A 14,048-nucleotide genomic window follows, 5' to 3' on the forward strand; every position below is an offset into this window, starting at 1 on the left:
ACTTTTCCTCCTCCCCTGAATAGCTGCTGTTCCCTTCCATCCTTGCTGCCAGTGGCACTGGTGTGCACAACTCAGCCTCTGCCAGACTGATGGGGATTACCAGCAGCCATGTGGGAATCAAGACCAATGATCACCCTTGGAGAAATTGTTTTCTTACCTTTCTGAAAATTGTCCTTACATGAATCAGTGCTGGTCAGCAGAGCAGGATGGCAGTAAATGAAAAATACCTGCCTAGAAGTGTTTTATGGGTTTATTTTGGTCAGTGGGGAGTTAATTTTATTACAGTAAATCCCATTGTGCAAAATAAACTAATTAATTTAAAACTTTCCTCTTCCCAGACAGTGAAACACTTACGGACATATGAGTTTAAACCATTTGTTATATTTATAAAGCCTCCATCACTTGACCGTTTGAGAGAGACCAGAAAAAATGCCAAGATTATTTCAAGTAAAGATGATAAGGGAACTGCAAAGCCCTTTACAGTAAGTATAATTAGACATAATAAAACATGGGAACCTGTTAAGAGCTTTGTTGTTGCAGTTACCATGAAAATAAAGGTGATCACTGCATCTCATTGACAGCACTTGTCAGGGTTTACACCAGTATCTTGGTGTTTCCTAGCCTCTCTCACATTACACATTTACTGTGATGTTTTCATTGTTTGATATGTTTATGGGTATTTACAATTTCCATGGTACTCTGATTTTATGTCAATGAAGAACCCTCACAGTGCAAGCATATCTTTGTGAGAGATAGTGCTGTGAATTTCCCTTAAAAATTTGCACCTGGGCTTAGATGTTTCTGTTCAAATGTAATAATTTATTTGTTTTATCAACTGTATTAAGGGGTCTAAATTTAGATGGAAGTTCAAATATAAAGAATCAATTAAAAAAGTAAATGCTGCTTTAATAAAAAGCTCTTACTTGTGGATAAGAGAAACAGAGGGTTTTTTAAATGTTATAGGAAAATGAACACTACAAAAAAGAAAAATCTAAGCAAGTAGCAAATACTATTTGTCAATAGTCAGAAAAAATTCAGATGACCCAACATTAACATACTTGCTTCCTTGTAATATAATGAAATCATATTTTCTTTGAAGCTACAACAAAGTTGATAATCCTTAGGCTGTTTATCTGTATTTACAGTGTGTATAATTTTTCCTGATTCAGATGTTATTTAGGATTTTTTAGGTTTGGTTTCAAAGTGAGTCATGGATATGGTCACAGACTGTATCTGTGTAAAATGTGCATTTGAAATAGTTTGGAAATTACATGCTGTACGAAAATGTTGGTTTGTGGTATATAAAAAGTAAGAGGAGTTTGTTTTTAAGAGCAACCTTCAGAACATTGCCTAGTTAAGACAGGTTTAATCTCTCAAAGTTACTTAAACAAATCACTAAGATTTGTTCCCTTCCCAGACATGAAGGTCCCTTCCCACTCAGCCAGATCAAACAAGGCATAGAATGATGACTCCTAGCAAGCTCTTAAAAGAAAAAAGGCTGTGCTGTAATACACGGTGTGCTAATAGCAAACTGAGACTAACATAATGAAACTTTAAATGTATCATCAAAGTAAACAGCTAGAAACATTTTCCACTGGTGCTGCTAACAAAAAATGTCTCTGTAATTACCATGCAGTGACTAATTGTGTCACTGCAAGGGGAGAGGTGAAAGAATTGCCTGTTGAGCAGAGTCAACTCATCAGAATACTTATTGTCTGAGATCACTTGTAATGGTAATTTCTATTTTGTTTTTAAATTAGAATTACAGTTTCCATCTCCTGATGAGATAAGAAATAAGCAATTAGACCATATTTAGTACAGAATGTGTTCATGCAGTGTTGCTCTGGACTGGCTGTGCACTGATCTTTATTGCACTGATCTTACTAGGAAGAAGATTTTCACGAAATGATTAAATCTGCCCATGTGATGGAGAGCCAGTATGGCCACCTGTTTGACAAGGTGATAGTCAACGATGACCTCGCTACAGCCTACAGTGAGCTTAAAACAACTTTTGACAGGTTGGAGACCGAGACCTTCTGGGTTCCTGTCAGCTGGCTGCACTCATAGCAATGTTCTAAGTAGACAAAACCTCTGCTGTTGTAACAGCATCTAAACCTGGGGCATGGTTAGGCTTTACTCAATGGCCATTTTCTTGGGAGGAGGGCTTTTAACTCTACTGAGCAGCAGGTATACTCTTCATGCACTTGGAACTGGTCTTGTTTTCCTGTGTCTTCAATTCTCCTGCCCACAGTTTGGGGCAGAACACTCAGATTAAACCAGAGATTTACTGTGCTCCGTAAAGTGAGCTAATACTAATGTAGCAAAACTGCCAAACACCTCTTTGTCATCATCTGTGTGTTTCCAAGGTGAGCGTTTTTAACAGAGTTTTGCAGAAGATACAAATAAATGCTGGAGATCAGCACTTCAGTGGTTTTAAGCATAACTGTTCCCATAAAGAGCACATCAGCACTTGGAAGTTATTGCCCTTTGAGTGCTTGAGAGAACTGAAACAGGCAAAAGTGACCAACATTTTTATGAGGAAGACATCATAGTTTTAATTATGTATCAATGTGTTTTTACTTTTCTAGACGTGAACCTTGTTTTACATGTACAGACTGATTCTAGTATTCCTTTGCAATTACATAGTCATGGAAAGAAATATGTATTCAGTGGCTCAATTGTGAAACACTCAGCTGTGAGCATGCATGGATTGAAAATATTTCCACTCATGCTCTGTGGCACAACAAAGAAAAGTCGTAGGAATAATTATTTAAATAGGAAAAAATGTGAGTTCGTGTGTATTTAACTTCAAAGTCTTTGGGATTAAACTTCTGTAAAGTCAGTGGCAAAGTGATATGAATAGCAACAAAGTAGAGAATAATCTTTTTTGCCCCTTTAAATCAATGTAAAATATTTTTGGCACTCTTTAGAACAATTTTCCCATCAGGAATTTTCAAACAGTGAGGAAACCTTGGACATCTGAGAAGCAGTTGAAAGAGATTATTTTTATTGTTATGTAGTGATACTTTTTAGTAGTGTAACGTATTTTGTCTCCACTCAAAAATAATTTAATGCTGTAGAGTTCACTGTAAAAAACCTCCTTGTCACTGGTCAGACAGTTAGAAACCCCATTTTAAGATTTGATGTGTCAGTGTAAGAAAATGTATATTAGAGGATGTATTTTTAATATAGATAATTTGATATTTTTCTTTATTTACTACTGATATGCAGGAAATGAGTACAGATGTAAAGACCAAGTAACACCTGTGTGTTGTGTTGTGAATATGTCTTGTAAGTACAGAATGTGTATAGGAACTTGCTGACTTCAGATCATCCCATCTGTGGCATTCAAACAGGAAACCATTATTCCATGTTAATCTGTAAGGAGGATACAGCTCTCTTGTTTAAAGAAAAAAGAATTTAGTGAAACTTTATATATTTATGAAAGGGTTGAAAAGGGATGTTAAGTTTTTAAATTTCTTGTCAATGTGATCATTTATTAAAGGGATTACTAAGTCTGTAATTTGAAACAGTCTCTGTAAATGGAGCTCAACATTCCATGTAAATATTTTATTTCAGTTCATATGCTGATAAAGCCATCAGATTTTGCAGTTTTATTCTAAATGTGTATTTAATGTGTGAGCCATTGCATTTGGCTTAGAGTCTTATAAAACAAATGAAATGCAAGAAACAACAGCAAAATCCCTGGGAGTCTGGGAATGTTTATGCAAGAGTTACAGATGTACTGAGTCCCAGGATGGATACACACTCTGCTTGAACAGCTCTACTGTAACTTCTGTCAAATTTCACCATTTTCCTGGTGGACTGAAATGTTTTTGTAACATAAATAGGAATTTGTTGATTAAATTAATTGCATAGAGATTATTTGAGTTAAGAAAACATTTTCTATTTTTTTTAAATTACTGAAAATCAAACTATTTTTCAGGGGATACGGAATTCAGCGGGTCAGTTTGCCTTTGCCTGTGAGATGCTGAGTGCTTTCACCATCTCTTAAAATCAGGAGGACACTCAGCATCTCTCAGGATCTGGCCATCTCCAGCAGGAGGGGCTTTAGTCCTCACTAAAACACTGTTAACACTGCTTCTAACCTGGGCTGTCTTGGACATGGGGGTACAGTCACGCTCCCATAAGGGACCTGCTTTTCTCTTTATGAAGTAGATGCTAGAATAATCTGCAAACTCCCTGGTAGAGACAGTTCTGGCTGTCCTGCAGGCTGTTTTTCCTGTCCTTTTGAAACTAATTTAATTCCCATTCCTGGGTCGGTGTGGTCTAGGAGGATCTTGTGCACAGCTTTGCTGTCCTGGGCAGCAGTAACCAGAGTGGGGCTTTGCTGCATTCCCAGAGACACTGACCCTCTGAGCCACAGCACTATCCTGGCAGGAGTCTCCCAGGCCCATGGCTGCCTGCCCTGTGTCTGAGCCAGGAGCTAATTCCTGAATAGTAACACCTGCAAAAGAAAGAGAATCTCAGAAACATAGATCCAACCAACAGAGTAAAATGTGCACAGGGTCTTTGAGGAGTCAGAAATGGTTTTAATTGCATTACTAAATTGCTCTTGAAAAATCAACATTATTGCAGTGTTAGCTTCAAAAGCCCTTCACGAGGCAGGCAGAGATGACAGGAGGTCTAAGCAGGAGAAATGTCTTAGCCCAACAGTTTCAACAGGACAGGAGCCTGCTTATCATGATGGATGCTGAGCCTGTGTGTTGAACTATTCTGGGATACCAGGGGGAACAGGGGGGTGGATTGTTCCTTTGACTCCTAAGAATTTGGGAACGAAGACAACTAAACATGTTTTCAATATTCCACATATTCAAGTTGTGCTGTGTGGGTTTTTAGAGAAATGTATGTTTTGACAGTCAAGTCCAGATGTTTTTATTGTGTTCTAGCTGTTTGCCGTAGTCAGACAAAGGGTAGTATTTTGTAATATTTTACCAAACTCTATACTTGAATTCACCATCAGGTCCTTGGTTGATGTCTTACCTGAAATCTGATCTTACCTTCTTATGCAAAACAATAAATTATTGATATACCACGGAAGGTGTTTTTTTCTTTATTATAAATTGCACCATACATATCACAGACTCACAGAATGGTTTGTGTGGGAAGGGACCGTAAAGATCATCTCATTCCAAACCCCTCACCATTGGCAGGAACACTTTCACTAGACCAGGTTACTCAGAGCCCCATCCAATCTGGCCTTGAACACTGCCAGGGATGGGGCATCCACAGTGTCTCTGGACAAGCTGTTCCAGTGTCTAACCCCCTTCACAGTAAAGAATTTCTTCCTAATACCTAATCTAAACCCACCCACCTTCAGCTTAAAGCCATTCCCCCTTTTTCCATCGCTACATTCCCTTGTTAAAAGTCCTTCTCCAATTCTCTTGTAGCCCCCTTTAGGTACTGAAAGGTGCTATAAGATGTCCTCAGAGCCTTCTCTTCTCCAGGATGAACAAAATTACTTAAAAAGGTAAAAGGCCTAAACAGTAAGTTATTTCATGGGACTCTCTATTAGCTGTAATGCTCCAATTATCTTAAATGGAAAAACAAAGCACCCTAGAACAAGGACAACAATTCTTAATATTTCATTTTTGTTGCCAGACTCTCCTTCAGAATTGATGTTTACCCTTTCCTGTAGCTCACCCCATAATAAACCACTTTCTTTCTGAGGGGAAAAGCTTGTGTCAGTGGATCAAACTGAAATATCAGCTCATCTGGGCTTGCAAAGTCTCAGAGTGTTGTATGAGTTTTGACTCTGAGTCTTTCGTGGGACACATACACTTCTAGGCCACTCACAAGTCCCATGGGAGGTTGTGCTCATTTGTAGGACTTAAAGAAAGTAATACTTGAACTGAATGACTTTTTGCATTGTGTTATGCCTTTTCCAGAAAAAAGAAAAAGCCTAACACACACTAGGATTAGAGAGAAGACTTTTAAGCCCCTTCTGTTTTGTTTCAGTGCACTATTCTGCATTTCCCACATGTACTTCGGTTCAGGTTTCTACTGTGTGTGGAGAATTTTTCTTCAGTAAAGCTCATATTTGGCTTTTGTGAGATTGTTTCAAAGGATGAATAGTTTCTTCAGAGATCTGAAGTTAAAGTTATAATCTAGTCTATTTTTGCTACTGCTCGCTCTACAGTCTTTTCCCCACAGGATTAAGAGTTTTCTGTGTATCAGTGCTTAAAGTCATTTGTACTTGAAATTTGCCCAAGGTCCTTCTGCTCTCAGAGTCATTAAGTATTTATCATATATTACCATGATTAATGTATGATACCAAGCATTTAACAGAAAAATGTCTGAACACCAAATTAAAGGAAGACAGTAGGTGTATTTGTTGTTTAAGAATTCTGACACTAGATAACAGTTGAAGATTTCAGCAGAAAAACACACAAAACCATTTGGAAACAGTTAAAGTCTGGTCTTAAATTTTGTCTTATGTTAAATGGCAGTACAAATGAGAGAATTTGGAGTACTAGACAGCTGGAGACTTTTCCTTCTTGATATCTGTGTCTGAAATACAAGTTGGATATTTGGAAGATTGTATGGAATGATTTTACATCTCTATAATAAAATACTATGGCATTTTGTGTAGCTGACATCCAGCATTTGAACAAAGAGGGTAAATATCTATGATTATTGAAACTTTGCTTCTGTTTCAGTTGTACACTTATGTCTGTTTAAACAAATTTTTAAGGACTCAGTGGCACAAAGCTGCCAGCTACACATTTCAGTATGTGGAGAAAAATATCCTCAGGATTTCCAAAAGGGTTCAAATGGCACAAATGGTATCTGAAAACGTGTTGATAAGAAATAAATAGAAAAAATTAGGTCACAATTTCTTTTGTAATTAGATCTGTTTCTTTTCAGTAGCTGTATTAATATTCAAAAATTGAATATGCTAAAAAACCCCAGAAGGCATCTGATGATTTTCAAGTGAAATTTTGTGTTTTAACAAAGATGTTACAAGCTTTCTATAGGATTATACACAGGCTTCATAGAAACTTTGGGTACATATTCTAAAAGGATCTGTGAGTATGGCAGAGATGAACTGAGAATGTTACAAATGCAAGTACTACCCTGAAAATGCATCTTCAGTTTTGTAAATCACTGAGCAGGTCAGAGAGCTGGCTGCAAATGTGCTGTGGTTTCTATTCCCTCCTTGGTAAATACAAATATGCATCAGTAAATCTTCATGGGTAAACAAAGCTAAAATTGGCCAAATTATGGAGCTGAAATGTAGTATTCAGAAGGAGAAGAAGTACTCCAGATCCTGTGATATTGGCCAAGATGCTGCTATACTTTCTTCTAACTTCATTAACTTTTGCAGCAAGAGTACAGCGATCACAGCTCTAAATCAAAATTACCAAACTGTGTTTAGTCATTCACAATTTCATTCTTTGTTTTCCTCTTCACCCTTGTACAGCTTCAATTTAGTAATTCAGTCATACAAGAAGGGGACAAGGGATAATTAACTGATCTTGAAAAATAGTGAGACATCAAAAATTTGATACAAGGACAGTTTTACCTCCTTCCTAATGGATGCTAGGGTGGTGTGTTCCTGAAACAGAAGTGAGAGCTAGTGTTTTTTTCCAGATGGAGAGCACCTAAAAAGGGTTTTGTCCCATGACAATGGAATTGCTCTGAGAGGTCCCCGTGGCCTGTTTCATGCACGAGAGCAGCGTGTGGTAAAGAAGACCAGGAGCAATTCTAAATTTTATGCAGCCAGTGTTGGCTTCAGGGGTTCTTGTTTAAGGCAATGGCCATTGGGGGCAGTTCTTGTTTTCTGTATGACCTCTGAACATTTACTGGCATTCCTCTCCCTTTTCTAGGCTTGCATTAATGGCTTGCTTTTAAGCAACTATGGTTCCCTAAAATTGGTCTTAACCTCAGGTAGTGGGAGTCATGTTTCATGATCAGGCCCACATTCATGCTGGGGCAGTTGCCCAGATGGGTTGAGACCACTCTACAGAGCTTTCCATGCCCTGTATGGGTTATCCTTCCCCACTAAACCTATTTTGATGCAGCTTCTGCAGCTCTGTCCCCACATACAGACTGGCCTGTGTTAGGCACCAAATGAACATGGAACAAAGATGTAGTCCCAGGTTCAAAGGAGCTCACTGAAAGAAGTGAGAGAGACGGCAGAGCAGAGCAGTGGGAAGGTACAAAGAGATGCACTGAGCACAGCTCTTCCTACCAGCTGGCACCAGAGGCAGTGCTGCCTAATGGGGCATTCAGATCTGGGATTCAGCATCTCACAGAAGGATCAGGGGTTAGAGCTCCCTGGCAGGGAGGGCTTCAGCCCTTGCTGTGTAGTGCCCAGGCACAGCTGAGGGCTTGCAGAAGCCTGGCTCTGGCAGCTTGACTGCAGGAGGGAATTAGCTGTGTGTGTATGAGCTGTGCTCTGCCTCCTTCCTGCAGAGCCAGAACAGCAGGTCTGGTCTTGTCCTGTTTGCCTGCCTGGTGCCAATGAAGGCAGGAATGCTCCAAGTCCCGTGTGCAGTCCTGGCACAGTAAGGCACTTTAAGGCCTTACTACTGACTGCAAGGCACTAAAGGAGTTTTCTTGTTTGGTTGTGGTTTTTTCATTGTTGTTGTTGAAAACTGGCTTGAAAGCTTTGTTATTATTGGTGCTATCTGGATAGTATGAAAGAGCAGTCTCAGTTATTGGCCCTGCTGGGTTGTTATTCCAGATGTTTTTCTTTACACAGCTGTTAAGCAGGAAGTAGAACCAAAACCAAAGATTGATTTGAACCATTGTTTTGTCAAAAACCAGAACTGAACCTGAATTATTGTCTTCTTTTTACTTCATTGAATTCAGATCATCATTGGCCACAGCTGGATTCAACCCCAGCTCAAACCACACTGAAAACAGCCCAGAGCCTGGCCACACTTTTGAGTAGGTGAGACTTTGGAGGCCAAGAGCCTGCATCTTGTCATGAGTGCAGCTGATGTTACCTTCAAGCCAAAGGCAGCTTTTACTGAGCATGTGTGCACATGTACATATTGTTATGTATTTATCAAGTGCTTTAGTGTACACCAATTTATTTTAATGAAAAAAGCAGGCTTATGTTACATAATTGGGAGATTAAGGGCAGACTGAAGAAAAAAGTCTACTTAGAGAATACCAAAGTTTTAGCGAATAGAGGTATAGTTTTACTCCAGCAGGACTCACACATCTCAGGAAACTTAGAATTTTACATTTCTTATATACTGGTTTGCCCCTATTTTCCAAAAGTCAAAAGAGCTTGATTGAATGCAGACTACAAACTTGTTCGCGACAAACCTAGTTAAACATGAAATCTTGTGGGATTAGCTTAATTGTTCCCTAAATGAAAAGGCTACTTTGTACACAGACTACAATTTTATGCTTGCCAGATAAAGAAATGTGAACCTGTCCAGAGACACAGGATTTTGTCTGTGCAGGAGTATCACTAGGCCAACTGTCTTGCCTTTTATGCGATATTGTGGTGTAAAACATCACTCCACTGGTTTCATTTTACAGAAAATAGTCTCTGTGGTGGTACCCTGTGGGAACTGAAGTATCAAGTTCTATTTTCCCTTCAAAAATCCAACTCCATTCGTACCCTGCTCCTGACACTGCTCTCCCCATGACTGTCAGCCAGCGCGGGGCTCGGGGGATGCTGCGGCAGGCAGGGGAGCTGCAGGGAACCTAATCCAAGCAAAGCAGGAGGTGCCACTCTTTGCCACGGTAGAAGCTGCCTTAGGTAACAGCACAGTGTTTGAAATGAGGGATAGTATCTCTGATAAGATTACAGGGTAACTAAGTAAATGAGAAAAACATTTTATTATTTCATTTTTAATTTTCAGAGGATTATGTGACACTTCTGATTATCAGACATTATTGCTCTGACTGCAAAGTCTTCTGTTTCTCTTTGGCTTCCCTACTGCCTCCTTGAAAGTAAGGGTTGCTGTAATTAAAGACTTTATTTGTTATATAAATGTAACCATAAAACATGTGGAGTTCCTATCTTCCAAAGCTACCAGACCAAGCAAATAAAGACAAAATTTCTGCAAGTGTTCTCAAGTGACCTATTCTGTTTAATCTCGTTTCCTTTCTTCCTAACCAGTCTTCCCAAAAAGCCTCTCCATGTCAGGGGCCAATAGTTTAACGAAGGCAATGTGAAGCAGAAAGGAGAGGCTGGCTAGGAACCACTGGAAGGGAGAAGCTGGGGCACTGCTGGGCTCTGAACACCAGCAGGTCTCCGAGTTTGCACAAAAGTGAGCAACCTATGGGTGAAAACAGCATGGGAAGATGACCAGAGCAGCAAGATGTCATTTTCTCTCTCTCCTCTATAATAAGGAGCCATTACCACCCCTGGGCCCTTCGCTTACATGCATTTAGCAGGGAGCAGTTATTTTACCTCTGTGCCAGGTGACACTCCAATGTGTAGTTCTCTATTACCTCATGGCAGACTCTGTGTATGCTTCCCCTTCACAGTGTCACTGAACGTAGCTCTTGAGTTTGTGGTCTCCAGAAATCATTTTCTGAAAGTCCGACGAGTCCAACCAGTCCCGAGATGGGTGTGGTTGATGTGTCTGTGTATCTCTGACCAGGTGGTTACACTTTTAATCCTGAGCCTCCTTCACATTCACCTACTTTGTACCAGAGGGGTGGTGGGGCTGTTATTAGCTCTGCTGCCACTGGCAGAATGTGGTGCATTTATACAGCTGGTGTTTGTTATTGTCCCTGCAACCACATTTGAGTACCCCCAGCGAGACACTCAAGCTCAGATTTTCTGCAGGAACTCCTGCGTCGCTCCCAGCTACACTAATTTGTCTGTCACAAGGTGTAAGTGGAAAACACAAGAGGCCAGATTCTCTCTAAATCAGAGTGAGCTCTGCAGGGAGGCAATGCTACTGCTCTGCTCCCCTCACAGCTCCACTTACAGCAGTGGTAACTTGGCTTGGGCTCATGAGCATCATGTAAAATCCTTATGGGTCCTCACGGTTCAAGTGCTCAGGATTGATGATTCTTTCTTCTCTTTTAGCATCTTGTGAATAACTTAGATTTTTTTTCATGCTAATGCAACTCCCTCTCTTCCTGGTAAATTGCCTCATTTTGTGCTATTGGAAAGTGCTTAGTCTGGATTGCTTCACTGTGAGTACCTAATGGCTGCTGCTGTTTTCTGTATCATGTGTTTGGGACAAGGGTGAAATATCAGCAGAGAGCTGACACCACTTCAATCCCTAAAGGAGTGATAGTAGGAACTCCTCCTGCAGTTAGCCTCAAATGACTTTCATCTGTACCACTTGAGCACACAGGGTTGTTCCTGCAGTTTAACAGTGTGGCACAGATGAGATGACACTGGATGAACACGATAAATACACAGTGCTAGTGAAGTTAGAACAGTTTCATTTTTATTTTAACACTTTCAGAGTTTTACCTCTTGTCTTTTTGTGCCTGGGAAATCAGTAATGCCTGTGCTCTGAAGACCCTGTAATCTAATGCCAAGTTTTGCTGACTTTTACAGTTGAACCTTAGTCCTCATTTCATGTGTGGTCCCTTTGACTTCTGTAACACTCCTCACAATGGGGTTGGCAGCTCTTACCCTGGAACCAAGATGATTACTTCTCTGGGCTCAGGGTCTGGCTTTGAGATAAGATGCAATCAGGAAGGATGATAAATATTTCAGCAAGTAATCAAATGTGTGAGAGCTGTCTGGTTATTATCTTTGGATTAGTATCTGAGATTAGTATCTGGGAGCAAACTTCAATGCAAATGCATCAAAGTCCCGTCAAACGTGTGGTAGTAAATATGTGTGGCTGATAAATCTATTGACTCTTTGTCTAAATTATTTAATGGAAATCATGGGACTACATTAGATGGCCCTGCCCTTTGCGGCTCAGCTGTCCTTCCGACATTTCATTTCTTTTACACCTACAATGTGGTCATGATAAATCTTTTCACACACTTTCAAGTAACATCCCAAGTGCTCTCAAAATGGAGGCAGCAATTCATTGCTGTCACTTTAGGCAATTATTACTGAAATCTACAAAGCAGTGTTTCAGAATAATTAACCTCGGTTAACCTTAAGCCTTGAAAGATTTTCTAGTGTTGCTCAGCAGCCTGTGAGCTGCCAGTGGTACATTTGTACCCTCAGAGCTGTCACAAGTTCGCAAACCCCGCTGAGTGAGCTCGGTCTGCTTTACTGATTTCGGCTCACGCAAAGGCACAGCACTGCACAGTTCAACTTGTAAACGGCGTGTCTTGGGGGTTTTTGTTATTATATTTCTGTGTAATACTTTCCAAACTCTACTTTATTGTATTTTGCAGTTAAAAAACCACCTGGATATTCCTTTTCACTTCTTTTTTTTTTTTTTTTTTTTTGAGACTATCTCTAAGCTGCCTTGCATGTTTTTGTAATGTGTAAGACAGACTCAGACAGAGGCTTTAGAAGACTTGTGCAGCTGGTAGCTTTTTGATGATTTTATTTCACAATTCTTTGGAAATAAATGTGGGTACTAACAAGAACAATGAGTAAAATGTCTGTTGTACAAAATATAAGTGATCTGTTCTACAAAAACACAAACACTTTTGTCAGTTCAATTACACCTGTGCATCATTCTACTTTAGCAGACTAAAAATAGTAAAGTCTAATGGATGTATCGTAAGGACAAAAATGTTTTGATCCAAAGAAACATCATAAATCCTTTATACTAGAACTTTTGGTGAATGTTTTAAGGACTAGGAGATTGGCATATGTACCATCCTGCAAGGTGATTAAAATGAACAGTGTAAAGCTGAAGTGACAGTACTGAACTACATGGAGATAAATGCATGGGAAGAGGAAGAGCTAGTTCGTGGGAATGGCAAGACTGCAATGCATGGGAACATTTACAACCTTCTCCAAGTGGGAAAGCTGGTTATGGGGAATCTCTCTAAATATCTTCTTTCACAGTAAGTAAAATCTTATTTATTTATCTCAAGTAAAACATTCATTGTTTGCTCTGCTGGAAGAAAAATGATAGCCATGATGAGTTGAAAGAGTATAGCCAGTTTCAATCAGCATCTAAGGTCTTCATGAAGCAGTGAAGCACTGAGTGCTAGAAGGGGATAATCAGTTTTATACATTTTAAAATTAATGCGAAATGCTACTCTCCCACTTACGCTGTACAGCCTGGGTTTTAGAATGTCAAGAAAGTATTTGACATTTACAAGAGACTGCAGGCATTAATACAAATCATTTTTATCCATTTATGCATTTTAACCACCACGCTGAGTGAATTGTTGGCTCTGTGCAATTAGCCTCTGTGCTTCTTGACAATATAACCACAGATTTTCACAAATTCTATTAATAATGCAAGGTGGAAGCTCTGTTCTCCAAGTCTGCTGTTTTGCTTCTAGAAAAACATTTACTTTTTTTACAAACCTGATATAAATAGGCCAGCTGACAAGTATTCCAAAAGAACAGAATATGCTTGGAATAGTGAGATTTGAACTGACGTATTTTTGGCAATAAAAAAGTTATACAAGCTGTATTTGTCTGAAAAATTAAAAATAGGAGCCTTTGTCATATATGGCAAGAGAGGCCAGGTTGAGTCATGATTGATGTCACTTGAAAGAATACTTTAAGCTTAGAAAATGACATCAGAATCATCAGAATTTGGTGAGATTTAGAGCGGTTCCTGAAGCCAGGGTGCTGGGGATTCGGGAAGATACTTTGTGGATGATACACAGCACACTGCCAGACATCATCTGAACAGAAGCCAGGAGTTACGGTACTTTCAGATTACATTTCTGAATGATGGGTATAATTTGTTTTAATAACATTCATTTTTAGTTAAATGCATGTTTTTGGTCTTTTAGTTTTGGTGCAACCCCCCCATTTCAGGCTGGAAGAGCAGTCTGTCACTGCCTGACCTCTCCCCTTACTCACTTACATGACAAGTTTCCAAGAGCAGTCAGGAGTGCTTTCCTTATTACCACGAGTCTGCAAATACAGCAGGATCTCTTTCCATTTACTCTTCTCCAGTTTTAGTGCTCAATTCCTGCTGACTTTACTACTG

General features: G+C 39.6%; 1 protein-coding gene across 4 annotated transcripts in view; it reads left to right on the forward strand.

The window, feature by feature from the left end:
* The window catches only part of MPP7 (MAGUK p55 scaffold protein 7), a 154,538-nt gene extending 150,656 nt beyond the window's left edge, over positions 1-3,882 (forward strand). For all 4 annotated transcript variants that reach the window (XM_085050447.1, XM_085050450.1, XM_085050448.1 and 1 more), the window contains 2 exons: positions 339-482; positions 1,888-3,882. In XM_085050447.1, the coding sequence (XP_084906573.1) occupies positions 339-482; positions 1,888-2,067 (324 nt within the window). In that variant the 3' untranslated portion in view covers positions 2,068-3,882. The remainder of the gene's footprint in view (positions 1-338; positions 483-1,887) is intronic.
* The last annotated feature ends 10,166 nt before the right edge of the window (positions 3,883-14,048 follow it).

This window comes from Lichenostomus cassidix, chromosome 2 (assembly GCF_008360975.1).
Source record: "Lichenostomus cassidix isolate B80296 chromosome 2, HeHo_3.0, whole genome shotgun sequence".
Taxonomy (NCBI): domain Eukaryota; kingdom Metazoa; phylum Chordata; class Aves; order Passeriformes; family Meliphagidae; genus Lichenostomus; species Lichenostomus cassidix.